The following is a 17,254-nucleotide window of genomic DNA, read 5'->3' as shown; positions in this document are numbered from 1 at the left end:
AACCACAGGTCTAAGTATTTCCTACCCGATCCTGTGTCCTGTGTCCTTAGGAAGAATGGATAGTAGTGATTTGCAATAAATAGTGTTGTTTCTCTTCTCCTTTTCAACACATACCTGTAATGGCTGAAGACATACTCTCCAGTCCATCAAGACAGTTCAAGGAAATGTTTCCTGAATGTGAATATGTATCTGCGTTTTAGTTGGAGTCCCCTTCCAACTTGGACCTAGTCTCAGGTTGATGGGGATTAATGCACATCATTTTTCTTTTTTAATGCCAAAATTTTGACAGCATAACTGCCTCATTTTAAAAATTTTATTATTTATTTATTTAGCTGCATCAGGTCTTCGTTGTAACACACAGACTCTCTAGTTGTGGCACGTGGGCATTTTTCTTATCTATACCTCAACTTTACGAATTATCAAGTGGGGAATCCTCATTCTGTCTATCTCCCTTGGGATGTAAGTCAGGGAGACAGTGGAGTTTTAACCTGGGAGCCTGTGCTGTGGCTGAGTTGGACCCTGACTGTAGAGTGTGACCCTTTCTCAGTGCGGTCATTGGGGCAACTGTTTGGTCAAGAATGGAACTTGAGATCATCCTGTTGAGGCTTCTGCCAGGAAATCCACTGAACGGGGAGTGGGTCAGCTGGTGTCAAGTGCACATTCCCTTAGTGAGTTTCAGTCACGTGACTCCCCTCCTGCGTCTTCCTTGATGGAGGGGTACTGTCAGCCGGGTCAGCGACAGACAGCTGTGACAGGAGAGTGTTTTACTTCCCAGACACCAACGAGTGCAGCGTCAACAACGGAGGCTGTCAGCAGATCTGTGTGAACACTGTGGGCAGCCACGAATGCCACTGCCACTCTGGGTACAAGCTCCACTGGAATAAAAAGGACTGTGTGGGTAAGACTCCCCGTGGCTCAGGCTCAGTGCAGCCCAGCAGTTCTCTCCACGCCCCCTGGACCCAGCGTGCGCCGGCCAGTCCTCTACTGAACTCTCCTGCCCTCAGCTGCAGCAGCCCATCTTTAAATAGTTCAAAAACAGGAGATACTTTGCAGGCTCTTTGGTGTTTCCTTCTGTGCTTCAGCGTAGGTTGGAACTCACTTCTGTTTGCTTTTCCATATGAAAAGAATAGCAAACCAGAAGCTCCTTTACCTGGGGGTGGGGGGGTGGGGGAGGGTGGGGAATAAGTAGCTGTCTGTGTTTTGGGCTGGGCGTTAGCGCTGCCTTCTTTGCTCGGGTCTTTGGTGTGTGGGAGTCAGCTGGCCTGGTCTCACCAGGAAGTGTCCTTCTCTTTCTGTAAGTGTCTGCATTTTGTCCTGTCTAGAAGTGAAGGGGGGCCTGCCCACTAGCCTGTCACCCCACGTGTCCCTGCAGTGCGGTAAGAGTGGTGGAGGCGACAGGTGCTTCCTCAGATGCCACTCTGGCTTTCACCTCTCTCCAGGTGAGTGGGTCCCAGGCCCGGGGCCAGGCCTTCCTGGCTCGAGGTGTTAGAAGCCCTCCCAGGTCTTCCCTGATCCCTGGAGGCCTGAGCTCTGAGACCCTGTGGTTTGGGGGTTTTTTCTAGTGGTTCACGTGGAGTGGGGGGAGGAAGGGACTTGAGCTTCCGGCAGGAGAGCCTGTGATCTCACCCACATGCTGACAATCCACCTTCTGTCTGTCAGGACTGCAAGAGGCCTATTCTGTCACCTGCGGCTCTTCCTCTCCTCTCGGGAACAAACAGCAAAAATCAAATGACTCCACTTTCGGGGGTAATTACCAAATCTGCGTGTTGTCTCTGGGGCTCACCGTGTTCAATGGACTTCATCTGTGGGGTGCTATTCTTGGGCGTCGGCTTTGTTTTCTTTTCCCCTAATCTCTGATGCCGCGAGCATGATACAGGATGTTCTTGCCTGCAGCCTCAGCGCCTGCGATCTGACTCACCGCCTAGCAGACACTTACTGAGTGTCCACTCTGTCAGGAGGCTCTGTGCAGCCCTGGTGGGTCATCATATTGGGCAGAGGGCCATGTAGCTCCGGGGCCAGGAGACTCAAGTCTCCCCAGCTCCCGGTACCATAGAGCCCCTCAGAGGCCCCCCTCAAGGAAACATGTACTTGGGGTGCAAGGCATTGGTGGAGACATGAGCATGACAGGGGAGCAAGGATCCTGTCAAGAGAAAGAAGCCCAAACCCTTTTTGGTTTATCAAAAGACAAAGAGTAACCTTTAAAGCTTTTCAGAGGCCTTGTTCTTCTAGATTTAGACGGGTTTGTGATGATGTCATGAGAATATCTAAATAAGGAAATGGTTCTAGATGTCCATACTATGTGTTTAAGCAAAGATAGAGGCTCAAAGCATGATAATAACAGCTTGTGAGCTGATTTATTATAATCCACGCTATAGCCCTCTGAGGGTGTTTTATTGTTATTTTTATTAACCAGATGAAGAAACTGAGGTTCAGAGAGGTGAAGTAACATATCCAAAGTGAGTCAGATGTGACATTAGTGGAGCCAGGATTTTGACCAGGCGGTCTGGATGCAGAGTCTTGAGCACTGTCCTTCGCTGCTCCTCTTGTCTGATGTTTGCATCCAGTCAGAGGGGACACTGTGGTCTGTTTCACTTAGAGATTAAGGCCACCCTAAGGGTGGGCAAGCAAATCGTTAACAGTTATTCAGTTCTTACTATGTACCAGACAGGAGGCTAAACATTTTTTTGTTTCGTCTTGCATTACCTCATTTAGTTCTCATAACAGCTTTAGTAGTGTAGGGACTGTCTGTTTTATGGATGAGGACACTGAGGCTTAGGGAGACTGAGTAACCTGCTCAAGTTCTCATCACAAATCGAAGGGCTGGAATGTGAATCCTGGTCATTGGCTCCAGAGTCTAACACAAGGCTAAGACTGCCTGCGGAAGGAGAGCAGAATGTTCTATGTGAGGCCCTCAGAGTAGGACCCTTGCTCCCTCACGGACCCTGAGGGTCCTGGCTGTGTTTAGGGATGCTGGCCTTGTCTGGAATGGTGGCTCCCTCAGCCCTGCCCTCCCCGGACGGGCTTATTGAGGAGAACCTGCCTGTCCATTTTTCTCCACTGTCTTGTCCAAATGTGAACTGGGGGATTCTGGTGACCTCATTTTTCATCTCACTGCTGAGGCTGTTTTTGGCCCTTCCTTTGTTATGTTTGAGTGCTGGCTTCATCTTAGATGAAGGCCAAGTGTAACTCTTAGGGGACTCCTGGTGCCATTCGTCCCAGGGTCATGGGTGCCCCCGGATCCCAGTCTTCCTTGCTCTCAGTGTAAGAGAGGGGCTCAGGGTATGCTTCCAGCAATGGACAACTGCCGTCACCCGCTGTGGTTTTCATTCCTTTGCCTCCAAAGGTAACCTCTTTCACTTGTTTCTTTCTGAAGATGTCGCCACCATCAGGACAAGTGTAACCTTTAAGCTAAATGAAGGCAAATGTAGTTTGAAAAAGGCTGAGCTGTTTCCTGAGGGTCTGCGACCAGTCCTCCCAGGTATGGAATCAGATGGCTGGTGCAGGTAGCGTGTCTGCATGCCGGGGAAGGGATCTGTAGCGAGCAGAGCCCTTCAGATGGGATCCTACCGTTCAGACTCTCTATGGACTCTCTTCTCAAGAGGAAGAAGACCCCTGCCTGGCAGCTCCATATGCCCCTGGGGTTACACATTAGGACTTCCTCTGCAGGGTACAGAGGGCGAACCTCTGGGGAAATCTGTGAGTTAATAGCAATCAATATGGGCTTAAGATGCAAGTAACTTGTGATCATATTGGGTTAAAATTTATAGATCTTAGAGTTTGCTTAAAATATAATCCAAAGAAATGAAAAAAGGTTTGGCTCAGAAAGGATCATCTTTGGTGAACAAAAATATCATATCCAGCTTTTCTGCTGGATCTCGTCTTTGGAGGCAGTGATGCCATTGGCTTCAGCAGAACAAATACTTTCCAAGTAGACCTGGCTTTATGGAAAGAGCAGAATCCAACATTCCTCTTTCTCCCCTAGCTCACATTTCCAGTATTAGTTCATAGAATAATTTTAGAGAATAAAAGAAAAATCAGGATTCATGTATTAGGGAGGGTTCTTTCCCTAGTCTACCCTCAAATAAATCATACAAACAAATAAAAGCATAGTCACTGTAGTCACATCTGGCTGCCTATTTTAAGTAACTAACCAAGATTAATTTGGGCACCTCCATTTGATGGAATTGGAGAAGGAAATGGCAACCCACTCCAATATCCTTGCCTGGGAAATCCCACAGACAGAGGAGGCTGGGCACTACAGCCCATGGGGTAGCAAAGAGCTGGACACAACTTATCAACTAAACAGCAACATTTGATTGAATATTACACAGCTATTAATTATAGGTTTTCTTGATGGACTATTATGCAGCTATTAATTATGGGTTTTCAAAGAACATTTAATGGCATTAGAAAATGTTGTAATAAAGATGAAAAAAGAGTCACATTTTGTATATCTAATACAACCTAAACTGTGAAAAAAAAAGCATAAGTAGAAGAAAAAGAAAACTCACCACGTCCTTATTAGTGGGTTAAATCTAGGTGGAAGGATGTTGAGTGATTTTAATTTTTTTGCTGAATTTTCCAAATTCCCCAATAGTGAGTATTTATACATTTAATCAGAGGGTGAAAGCATTATTTAAAGATAGATTTAGTCTTTAGTTCATTTAATGGTATTATACCAATGTTAATTTCTTAGTTTTGATAAAGATACGTGTAAATATAAGATGTTAACATTAGAGAACACTGGATGAAGAGTATGTGAGAACTCTGCGGACCCTCTCAGAAACTTTCCTATACATCTAAGCTTACTTCAAAATAAAAAAATTTAAAAATAGATATGGGAAAATAGAAAGTGAAAGAGGTTCAAAATGAACATCTGTTCAGTTTGAGATTTGAAGTGAGCCTTTTGAGAGGTAAGATGGATCTTTAGGGAAAAATTAATTTGCCTTCTCCTTCCTTTGACCCTGATGCCCTGCTGATTTGAACATCTTTATAATGTTAAGAGAAGAATATGATACAGATAATTCATCAGTTCAGTAGAGATTAGTTCATTGTGTGAATAGTATGTGGATCTGGTCTTTGGTTCTGGTTAACAATCATTAGTCAAAAGATTCACTGGAAGTCATGGAATGAGGAGTGAGGGTCAGAAACGAGCATGTCCGAGGCCCCGCCTTACATAACACCTTCACTCCCGTCCTGTGTGCCGTCATGACTGTTTGGATCTGTTGATTTTCTTTGTGCCTTTGGTTCCCATCTTCCACATGTGTAGCTGGGCATTCAGAAACATCCAGCATCTGTTCATGAAAATCAGTTTCGAGAGCTAAACGGTAAAGTTACATAGGAGGCAATACTGGCTCTTCAAGATTAGAATGTCGTCGTGCTCCAGGCTGAGGGCTTGCAGTGTCTTGGCATCTGGAGTTAATCATCTGGTCCCCTGAGAGCTGTTCTAATGAAATGTTTACAGAGTTTGAGCGAATGTTCAGCCGAGTGCTTTGCCAGGATTTGGCTTCCGATAATTTTGTTTCTCCATACAGAGAAGCACAGCTCAGTAAAAGAGAGCTTCCGCTACGCAAACCTTACATGCAGCTCTGGCAAGCAAGTCCCAGGAGGCCCTGGCCGACCGAGCGCCCCTAAGGAAATGTTTATCACTGTTGAGTTTGAGCTTGAAACTAACCAAAAGGAGGTGACAGGTTGGTTTGAAAATAGTCTCTGGTGCCAGGCTTCTTACAGCTTTCTCCTGTTTCTTCGCCTTTCGCTCTTCATCATTCTTGTGGGAGGAAATTGTACATTCACTTAAGTATCTCCTGTTTTTTTGTTGTTGTTGTTTGTTTACCCCCAAACTACACTGAATTGGTTTGGAACCTGATGATTTTATCTGCCTCATCAAAACTCAAAGCTACCATTTTGGCCAACAAATTTCTGTTTGAATCAAATGCTGCCCAGCCTGCTAGGTGCCCAGCTCCACGTCTCTCCCCACGCTGTCTGCAGGGGGCTGTGAGTGTTGGTAGGCCCTGCAGTCGGTCTAGACATAGTCCAGCAGACACGTACGGCAGCCTGAACTCCCCTCCACTGCACTCTCTGGTTTCTGCAGTGTCTTGTGATCTCAGTTGCATCGTAAAGCGAAGAGAGAAGCGGCTCCGGAAGGCCATCCGCACGCTCCGGAAGGCTGCCCACAGGGAGCAGCTGCACCTCCAGCTCTCAGGCGTGAACCTTGAAGTGGCTAAAAAGTCTCCCCGAACATCTGAACGCCAGATAGAGTCCTGTGCAATGGGCCAGGACCATGGAGGAAACCAGTGTGGTGAGTGGCCTGCTAGCCGGGACATTTTTACTAATAGAACTCTCTTGAGCTCCAAAAACACTAGGGGTAGCCATAAGCAAGTCTGGCCCATCCTTTCTCCCCAGGATCCTTCCAGAGAACTCCCGGGATCCCCACCCTCGTTTGAAATCTACACTTGGTATTGCCCTTTCCTACTGGATCAGGAGCCCCCGTCCACGAGGAATAGTGCCTGGCCCTTAGTAAATGTTGGTTGAGTCAAGGGATGGGATGGAAGAGGCAGGGCTGATGAGAAGAGAGAGGGTTATCCTTTAAGGATCTGAGGGACTGTGGTCTTCAAAGCGCTGTGGTCCCCTAGCTGGGGCAGGCCTGCAAATATAAGACATCATTGAGCCTTCTTGACACTCCACTCTCAACAGTTCCCCTATCATCTCCCTGTGGTTTGACCCATGGTGGCAGTTAATAAACTTTTGTCCATAATTTTGTGGAGGGGAGAGGCTAGGGATCCTCAGCTGCCTTATGAGATCCCTGAGGTATGGCCCAAGCTTCTGATGAAGTTCCAGGCAAGAGGAATCTGGGCAGGAGGTTCCAAGGTAGTCAATCTTGAGGTGTGTTTGTTGTGAGAGATTGTTCTGGGCAATTATGGGAGACTCTACCGAAGGAGTCTTAGATGGGGGAAAAGTAGGGTCTTACTTTATAGTAATAATGGTAATGACTTGAGGCTTCACCTGTGACAGGCATAACACTAAGCATTTTATGTACATTACTTCATTCAATCCTTATAGTCATCTGACCAGGCAGTATTATTATCTGCATTTTACAGAAGAGCAAACTGGAGTTCAGAGGGGTAAGTATTCTTGCTCAAGGTCACATGGATGGTCCTATTCCAAACCCTGTGCTCTGATCCCAAAGAAAGGTGAATTTCAATAAGCAGACCCCTCCAGAGTAAAGTGATGTCCTTTCTAACGTGTCATTAGAGGAACAAGGCCTGAGAAATGAAGCTTGAGCTAAGGAGTAATAAATCAGTGTTTCAAAAGAAGCAAAGCTAAGCTCAGAGGCACTTGTTTAGAAAAGTTGTCAGCAATAGCTCCACAGCCCTATTCTGTTGCTTTGGCAAAACATACTGGAGATCATGTGTAAAATTAAGTGGTAACTGTCTACCAGGGGCTATTCTCAAATAGTCGTAACTCTCATTCCAGCTGACTCTCTTGAAAAAAAAAAAAAAAGATAAAAACCACCTAGCTGGTTGATTTGTTCTCACTTAAGATTCGAAGAGTTCCAGTTTTCATACCAAAATGGTGATGAGAATTGGCCGTTGCTGCCCTAGTTTCCAGGGTGAGCTGCAGAAACTGTCAGGGACAGGCAGGTCTGTCCTGCTTCTGGCCTCAGAGCTATATTACACCCCTCGTCCCCCAAGTGCTGCAAGCTTGCCAGGGAGCCTTTATGGCCGGTTAAGAGTTCAGAAAAAGCTAATGTCAAGGGCCTTGTGGAACAACTCCCAGTGAGAGTATTATTACTACTACTATGGGTATGCTTCTGGGGAATAAAGACCTCACGGTGAGGATCGGGAGTTGCTTAGCAGGGGCCTCATGACTGTGGCCACTTGTGGAAGACACACAGTACAAGGTTAGTGTGGCAGTTGTGTGTGTGAATGTGTTCCTGAGGTGCTTGTCATACTGAGTTAGGTTGGATTTGCTTCTCAGAGAGGCCATGTGTCTTGTCTCAAGAGCTCCCTCTAGCACTGGATGAATTTTGTAGCCCTCAAGGTTCACCCTGTCTGACAGCAGCATTGACGATTTTAATTTTACGATGTTAAGGAACACAGCCCAAGGAACTACCAATGAAGCTTTGCTCCTGCTGGAGGGAGGAAGTGGGTATAAAGAAGGGTCAGTTGAGTTATTTGGAAAGGCTTTTTACCCAGCACACTCCTGGCAAGGGCAAACCATCGTGTGTGTGTGTCTGTCTTATATTCCTGGTCGATTAACGCAGTTGTGTCTGACTCTTCCCAACCCCATGGACTGTAACTCACCAGGCTCCTCTGTCCATGGAATTCTCCAGGCAAGAATACTGGAGGGGGTAACCATTCCCTTCTCCAGGGGGTCTTCCCGATCCAGGGATCAAACCCACAGACCCACATCTCCTGCATTGCAGGCAGATTCTTTACCATCTGAGCCACCAGAGAAGTCCTGCATTAATGGTGTTAGAACCTCATAAAGACCAGGCTTACTAGTATATTTTGAACTCTGATACCACATGCAATGAAGACAAATGGAGGATAATTCTTTGGGGGAATTATTTTATATTTCTGGGACTTCTTTGGTAGCTCAGATGGTAAAGAATCTGCCTGCAGTGCAGGAGACATGGGTTTAATCCCTGGGTCAGGAAGAGCCCCTAGAGAAGGGAATGGCTACCCACTGCAGTATTCTTGCCTAGAGAATTCCATGGACAAAGGAACGTGGTGAGCTACCGTCCATTTATGTTTCTAGAAAAGAGCCCAAGGAGTGTTTTGAGTCACCTAGAAGGAGAGATGGGACCATTATGTTTTTCCTTTAAAATATATATATTTTTAGTTTTTAATTACCTAGAAGTGGTACATGTGTCAAATGATATAGAAATGTACACAGGATGGAAATTTTCCAATCAGCTTCTAACCTCACTCCCCAGAAATAATCAGTGTCAATAGTTTGCTGTGGATTTTTCTACATCTGTTTTTATGCAGATATAAAAATGAAATTTTTCTTATTCATTCAACAAATATTTATTGGGCACCAAATGTGTGCCAGGAACTATTCTAGGTGTTGGAATCCAGTAATGAGACGAAAGAGCAAAAATCTCAGCCCTCGCCAAGTTTAGAGTTCTAGAAGAGGGAGATAGACCACAAACCGATAGAGAAGAAAGTATATCCTGTAGCAAATGGTGGTGAGGGAGTGAAGAGCAGGTAAGCATGGAAGTGGAATAGAAAATGCCGAGGCGGGACTTCCCTGGTGATCCGGTGGTTAAGACTCCACGCTTGCAATGCAGGGGGCGCAGGTTTGATCCCTGGTCATGCTGTGCAGCACAGCCATAAAATAAAAATAAATTAATAAAAAAGAAAATGCCAGGGAAAGGGGAGGGGTGAGGAGGAAGGTACTCCGCCAAAATGCAGACTATGCTCAGGGGCTGTGGTCATTGAAAAGTGGAATCTGGGGAGAGATGTGAAGGATGGGAGGCACTAGCAGTGAGGACTCCTAGGGGAAGCATCCTAGGTAAAGGAAACAGCGAGTACTAAAACCCCGAGGCACTGAGGAGAAGGCCGGGATGAAGAGAGCTGGGGAGAGGAGGGTGGAGGAAGAAAGTCAGAGCAGAGGCAGAGGGCCAGAGCACGTGGGAAGTGGAAATTATGGTGAGGACTCCGAATCTGAGTGAGAGAAAAGCCTGAGAAGGGATTTTAGCAAAGTGATAACAAGGTTCTGACTTCTGTTTGAAAAGGATAACTTTGGCTGCTGTATTAAAAACAGGCTGAAGGTTTGTGTGTGATAAAACAGTAAAAAATATATCAATGCTATTTTAATGTATTGCATATTGTTTTTAACTACAGAGTAGATCATGGCCACCTTTCCATGCTAACAGAGGAGCTATAATACTTCTTTTAAAGCTTCCTGGTCTACTTTTGTTTTAAGACACCAGTATTTATTAGCCATACTCCTGAGGGTGACATTTAATCAAGCTATTCCTAATTTTTCTATTACCAACAATGCTGCAATAAATATTCTTTTTGTGCACAGACCAATATTTCTGGAAGACAGACTTGTAGATGTTTAATTGCAGGGAGAAGGATGTACATGTTTAAAACTGAATCAGTTCAGTTCAGTCGCTGAGTCGTGTCTGACTCTTTGTGACCCCATGAATTGCAGCATGCCAGGCCTCCCTGTCCATCACCAACTCTCGGAGTTCACTCAGACTCGCATCCATCGAGTCAGTGATGCCATCCAGCCATCTCATCCTCTGTCGTCCCCTTCTCCTCCTGCCCCCAATCCCTCCCAGCATCAGAGTCTTTTCCAATGAGTCAACTCTTCGCATGAGGTGGCCAAAGTACTGGAGTTTCAGCTTTAGCATCATTCCTTCCAAAGAAATCCCAGGGCTGATCTCCTTCACAATGGACTGGTAGGATCTCCTTGCAGTCCAAGGGACTCTCAAGAGTCTTCTCCAACACCACAGTTCAAAAGCATCAGTTCTTTGGCACTCAGCCTTCTTCACAGTCCAACTCTCACATCCATACACGACTACTGGAAAAACCATAGCCTTAACTATACGGACCTTAGTCGGCAAAGTAATGTCTGCTTTTGAATATGCTATTTAGATTGATCATAGCTTTCCTTCCAAGTAGTAAGCATCTTTTAATTTCATGGCTGCAGTGATTTTGGAGCCCCCAAAAATAAAGTCTGACACTGTTTCCACTGTTTCCCCATCTATTTCCCATGAAGTGATGGGACCGGATGCCATGATCTTCGTTTTCTGAATGTTGAGCCAACTTTTTCACTCTCCTCTTTCACTTTCATCAAGAGGCTTTTGAGTTCCTCTTCACTTTCTGCCATAAGTGTGGTGTCATCTGCATATCTGAGGTTATTGATATTTCTCCCGGCAATCTTGATTCCAGCTTGTGCTTCTTCCAGTCCAGTGTTTCTCATGATGCATAGAAGTTAAATAAGCAGGGTGACAATATACAGCCTCGACATACTCCTTTTCCTATTTGGAACCAGTCTGTTGTTCCATGTCCAGTTCTAACTGTTGCTTCCTGACCTGCATACAGATTTCTCAAGAGGCAGGTCAGGTGGTCTGGTATTCCCATCTCTCTCAGAATTTTCCACAGTTTATTAAAACTGAATAGATACTGCTAACTCAGCCTCCAAAAACATACTAATATATACTCCCTCCAACATTGTGATTGAGTGCTTATTGCCCCACATCATTGGTAACATGGATTGTATTTTATTGATCTTTTTAATTTTTGAAAATCTGATAAGTAAAAATGATGATCATTTGAACTTGTGTTTTTTTGATTATTAGTAAAACTGAGCATGCTGTCATATGTCTATGGCCATTTTGATTTCCTCTTCTGAGAATATCCATTTTCTTTAGCTATTTTTCCATTGAAGTTTTTATTTTTCCAACATAATTGTAAAAAAATAAAATTTAAGGCCCCACGTTTTATCAAAGAACATAGTCACTTCTGACCAAATATTTCCTTTCTTATAATAATTTTATATAGTAAAGTCTCATTATTTTGGCATTTGAGGACTTTGAGGACAGCCCACTCTCCAAATGATCTCTGTACCATCTGTGATCAATTTTAGCAAGATGGCAAAAAAAAAAGCAATTATATTCTCCAAGGAACAAATTCATCAAGCTCGTAGTAATTCATAAAGTCCTTTGTATCTAAAGAAAAATTAATAATGACTTGGATTTCTCTTTTTCTTTCATAGCTATTTATCCTTTCATAAAGGATACATTATTTAAGGAATATACTTGCTAAAGTATAAATTTTTATATTTGATTTTTTTGAAACTTGCTGAAATTTTGCAAAGACAACCCAGACAACTGGCAAACTGGGAAGTATTCTAGTGCCTGGGTCCTTGAGAAACTAGAAAAGTTTAATTCAAATTTTAATAGTAGTAGCTTTTTCTGCAGCAGTTGGGAAAAATTAATTCAAATAGAATTTATTGAGATCCCACTCTGTGCCACAAAAAAGAACTTGGGATGAAGCAGTAAGAATATAATGGGTGAAAACCGTGCTTTTATGAAGTTCACATTCTAATGGAGAGAGATGCGTAATCAAAAAGTAAAGGAAAAGATAGTTTCATAAAGTATAAGTGCTATTGAACGTAATAGAACAGAAAGTGTCAGAGGGGAGGAGAGACTTCTACTCTTTACAGGGTATTCAAGGAAGTCTGTCAGAGCAGGTTGCGTTTGAGCTGAGACCTAAGTCAGAAGGAAGAACTGAGCATGCAAACCCAGTGGAAGCAGGGGGCGCTTGAACAGAGGAGACAGCAGCATGTGCAAAGGGAGAAGCATGAGGCAGGGAGAAGCCAGGTATTTTCTTCTTGATTTTTTCAAAACTGAGAAATTATTTGGAATTGAGCAGGTGGAAAATTTCTGTTTTAAATCAAGGAAAATGTAAGTGGTATATTAGCAATATAGACCAATATTAAACTAATATTTATCACCTAGACTTGATAGGAAATTCCTTTAATTAAAAAAGTTTAAAAAACATAATTTAGTAAAATGTTGACATCTATTGAACACTTAATGCATTCAGCCCTTTGTTAAGCATCTTACTTCTGTGCGTGTTTAGTCACTTCAATCACGTCTGACTTTTTGCGACCCTGTGGGCTATAACTGACTAGGCTCCTCTGTCCATGGGATTCTCCAGGCAAGAATACTGTAGTGGGTTGTCATGCCCTCCTCCAGGGGATCTTCCTGACCCAGGGATCGAACCCGTGTCTCTAATGTCTCCTGCATTGGCGGGTGGATTCTTTACCACTAGTGCCACGTGGGAAGCCCTAAGCACCTTACACGACTCTTCTAATTTAGTCCTTGTCACAAGTCTATTCTGCATCATACCATTTTTATAGATAAGGAAACAAAGGCATGAGAAGGTAAGCAGTTTTCTCAGTCTCATGCAGCAAGCAAGTGGCAGAGCCAGGATTCAAATTCAGGTCTGACTCAAGAGCCCATGTTCCTAACTCTCAGTTTGAATACTCTCACCTCTCCTGGGTACTGTGTATGCCTTGTGATTATCCTAAGTGAGTGAGTGAAGTCGCACAGTCGTGTCTGACTCTTTGCGACCCCATGGACTGTAGCCTACCAGGCTCCTCTGTCCATGGGATTTTCCAGGCAAGAGTACTGGAGTGGATTGCCATTTCCTTCTCCAGGGGATCTTCCTGACCCAAGTATCAAACCCGGGCCTCCCGCATTGTAGACAGACGCTTTACCGTCTGAGCCACATACCCAACTGATATGGAGAGTCTTCTGTGGGCCAGCTTTGTGGTGGGTGCTGAGGAGGACTGAATAAGTAAGATAGCATCCCTCAAGTCATAACCCTCCCAGGGAAAAGTCAGAGAAGGCTTCCCCAAAGAGGGAAAGCCTTGGTGAGCTTTAAAGGGAGCACAGATGATGCATAAATGGGTAGAGGAACAGCCTTGGAGAGTGAGGACCAGCCAGATGTGCACAGGGGATCTTTGGCATTTCAGTATTACTATCCCTGGAGTGGAAGGTGGGCTGTGATGGGCAGCAAGGCTAGCGGGAAAAACATGGCCAAGTCTTGAGAGACCTTGAATATGTTTATCTGTAGGTGACAGGTATCATTAGAGGCTTTAATCAGGGAGCACAAGGTCATATGTATATTCTAGAAAGAGCTCTCCAACTGAACTGAGGGTCAGGACTGGAGGCAGAAAAACCTATTTGGGAGCTTCTGAATGCTTTGCATAAGAGATATTGAGAACATGAAGGCACAAGATGGAATAGAAAAGCAACAGTGGACTAGAGAAATATTCAGGAGGAGACGTGAACAGCATTTGGTGATAAATTGGATTGGGGACTGAGACGAGGAAAGGGTTGGGGTGAGCTCAGAGGTTTCTGACTTAGCCTCTGATCTGCATTTTCTTCCCATACATCCCCCATCTTACCCAGCCCTGTTTCAGATGCAGGAGGCACCATCAAAAAGCCTGTGGGTTGGTTGAATGGTAAGATGAATGTGATCACTGGGGAAGAAATAATCAAAAGATTTATAGGAAAAGCAGGAAAAAAATGGGCTCTTGAGAGGGCATGAGAAAGAATGAAAACGCATATACAGAAAGGGAGACTGAAGGCTGAATTTGAGTTGAAGACGCAGGTTGGCAAGTCGAGGAGGTTTTTGAGGCAGGGAGTGAAGCAGTTAGAGAAGTACTTTAGGAAGGTGAATCTGTTGGTAGTAACAGAGCTGGGGCCAGGAGGAATGGCCAGCCAGGGAGTGCACTGGAAGGTTATTGCAGTAATCTAGATATGAGATGGTAAGGAGCAAAGGACACTAGTGCCATAGGGATAAAAAATCGGGGACAGACGAAAGGGACCCAGGTATAGGGTGCTGCAGCAGGGAGAAGAGAAGTCTGGGATAATGTGGTTTGGAGCCTTGGTGACTGGGAGTATAGAGATGCTGTTTATAAAGAGAGTAAAGTCAGAGGGGTAGGAAGGCTTGGACAGGGGAAGGGAAGAGAAGCATTCCCCCTGGGAAAGTAGAATCTGAGTTGCAACAAGACTCCTAGGCAGAAATGTCCACAGGCGGGTTGGAGTCTAGGAAAATGACGTCACCTCTCCATGTGTAGACTGACCCCCCCCACCACCCTGCGTCTGTCCACACTGCTCTAACTTGCCTCCTGTTAAAAGGGATGAACAGCCCACGCTCCTTCCTAAGGCCCATTCTTCCCCTGGGGCTCCAGGGCCCATTCCTTCTCACCATCTCAAGAGCAATGTTCCTGCTTTTGTCCCCACTGACCCTGCATCTCAGAATTCTCCTTCTCTACTGGATCATTTCCAACAGCACACAAACCTACTCCTGTCTTAAAACCCGCACAAATCCTCCTTTGACTTCTTTTGCTTGTCTCCAGATCCTGCCTCCTGTCTTTGACCCCCTTTCAAGCAAAACTCCTTGAAAGACTTGTCTAAATTCCCTGTCTTTGCTTCCTCATCGACCATTTTCTCCTCCACCCTAACCAACCTGGTTTTCATTCCCAACGTCTTCAGGGGAACTGCTTTTCCCAAGGTTTCTAACAACTTCCATGTTACCAAATCCATTGCCAGCTGTCACCCAGACTCTGCTGACCCCTCCCTCCTCCCAGAAACTCTCCTCATGGGTTCACATACCACACACCTCTGGTTCTCTTCTGCTTCACTGGCTGCTCCCTTTTCATTTCCCATACTGGGGATCCCCTACTTTTTTTATCTCTAGACATCAGGGATCCCAGGTCTCAGTCCTCTATGCCCATCCCTTATTTACTTATTTATTTTTACTCTCTTCAGTGACCTCATTCAGCACTGCAATAGCTTTAAATACCAGCATATGCTGGTGACTCCTAAACTGCCCTCTACAACTCACATGCACACACACACACACAGAGTGAAATACTTTTGAATTTATGAATGTTTACTTATTTTAAAATTATATACTTATACTATTGCCTAATATATTGTATACATCATTTTTTAAAAAAGAGATACAGATTAAATAAACAAAATTTTAAATAGCTGGCTAGCCTCTGAAGGCACCATGCTGGCAACTCAGCAAGGTTTATTGTTAACGGTAGTGGCTGTAAATCATTTTTTTCAAATAGTCTTTTTGTTCATTGCTTCTAAGAGTCGAGCATGACTGAGCGACTTTACTTTCACTTTTGACTTTCATGCATTGGAGAAGGAAATGGCAACCCACTCCGATGTTCTTGCCTGGAGAATCCCAGGGATGGCAGAGCCTGGTGGGCTGCCGTCTATGGGGTCGCACAGAGTCGGACACGACTGAAGCGACTTAGCAGCAGCAGCAGCAGTGTTTTGGCTCACTTCTTGTCAGAGCTGATTAAATCGTCACTGTTTATATCTTGGGATATGGTTTGACAAGAGCTGGTATCAGGAGAACAAGCTGTGTCAGTTCTGCGCTTCCCTGGGGCTCACCTGTGCCTGCAGCCCTGGTCCTGCATCATGGGTCCAGGATTTCTACAAGAATTGTTGGAAGCTGCTTTCTACTTCCCGATGGTTTGTTCGTTTGAGACCAGATAATATAATCAGGAAACCTGTTCAACGAGGCCTAATTGAAATTCTTCTCAAGACATGGAAAAGAAGTCAGTCAGTACCTCCCTACTCACAGGTCTCTTTCTTGGGGACTTTGTGTCTTCACATGTGTGTCTGACTTGTGGAGATGTGGACTGACTGAGGGGCCAATCTCTCTTCTTTTTTAAACAGAAGAACTTAAAAAAATATATATATATATATTTCAGTTTTATTGAGATATAATAGACATACAGCAAAGTATAAGTTTAAAGTGTACAGCATAATGATTTGACTTACATGCATCATGAGATGATTACCACAGTAAGTTTAGTGAACATCCATCATATCAAATATTTACCGCACTGAAGAAATATGAAAAAAAATGTTTCTCCTTGTGTTGAGAACTCTTAGGGTTTACTCTCTTAACAACTGTCGTGTATAACATACAGCAGCGTCAATTATATTTATCATGTTGTACATTATATTCCTAGTACTTATTTATCTTATAACTGGAAGTTTGTACTTATTGACCACCTTTATCCAATTTCCCCTTCTCCTACCCTGATCTCTTTTTCTGTGAATTTGTTTGTTTGTTTTTGAATTATAGCTGACCTATGCATTGGAGAAGGAAATGGCAACCCACTCCAGTGTTCTTGCCTGGAGAATCCCAGGGGCAGGGAAGCCTGGTGGGCTGCCGTCTATGGGGTCACACAGAGTTGGACACGACTGAAGTGACTTGGCAGCAGCAGTAGCACAGCACTGTGTTAGTTCCTGGTACATGACATAGTGATTCGATATTTCTATATATTTCAAAATGATTACTGTGGTAAGTCTGGTTTAGATACTAAACCAATGAACCTTTTTTTATGTCTTATTTTTTAGATAAAATTTAATATGCATAGATGTGAAAATGCTTTGTAAACTGCTGAGGTGTAGTATTCTATCTTGGAGACCACTAGCATAACGAATGCCTTCTCAATACCAACACTTGCATGGCCCCAAAGTTTCTTAAACTCAAATGTCTAAACAAAACCTTTTCTTCTCCTCCCTCACTCCACACCAAAACCCTCATCTCTGTAACTGGCTTCCCTGTCTGCTCAGCTGCTCTAGTTTTCTTGAGCTCTCTTGTTCTGTCATGCTCCTTATTGGATCCATTCGCAAATCCTGTCAGATCTGCCTTTTTACCTGAGTCTAACTAGTTTTCTCTTC

The 17,254-nt window shown here is 44.3% G+C and overlaps 1 protein-coding gene across 5 annotated transcripts in view; it reads left to right on the top strand.

The window, feature by feature from the left end:
* Nucleotides 1–17,254, top strand: part of SCUBE2 (signal peptide, CUB domain and EGF like domain containing 2) — a 70,153-nt gene that overhangs the window by 33,806 nt on the left and 19,093 nt on the right. For 4 of the 5 annotated variants that reach the window (XM_018059517.1, XM_018059515.1, XM_018059516.1 and 1 more), the window contains 6 exons: nt 776–898; nt 1,323–1,439; nt 1,660–1,746; nt 3,374–3,478; nt 5,535–5,690; nt 6,092–6,298. In XM_018059517.1, coding sequence (XP_017915006.1) covers nt 776–898; nt 1,323–1,439; nt 1,660–1,746; nt 3,374–3,478; nt 5,535–5,690; nt 6,092–6,298 — 795 coding nt within the window. The remainder of the gene's footprint in view (nt 1–775; nt 899–1,322; nt 1,440–1,659; nt 1,747–3,373; nt 3,479–5,534; nt 5,691–6,091; nt 6,299–17,254) is intronic. The other variant, XM_018059519.1, reaches the window with a different exon arrangement.

The sequence above is a fragment of the Capra hircus genome, chromosome 15 (assembly GCF_001704415.2).
Source record: "Capra hircus breed San Clemente chromosome 15, ASM170441v1, whole genome shotgun sequence".
In the NCBI taxonomy this organism is placed as follows: domain Eukaryota; kingdom Metazoa; phylum Chordata; class Mammalia; order Artiodactyla; family Bovidae; genus Capra; species Capra hircus.
Note: the sequence above shows the minus strand (reverse complement) of the source record. Positions and strands in the feature narration are given on the sequence as shown.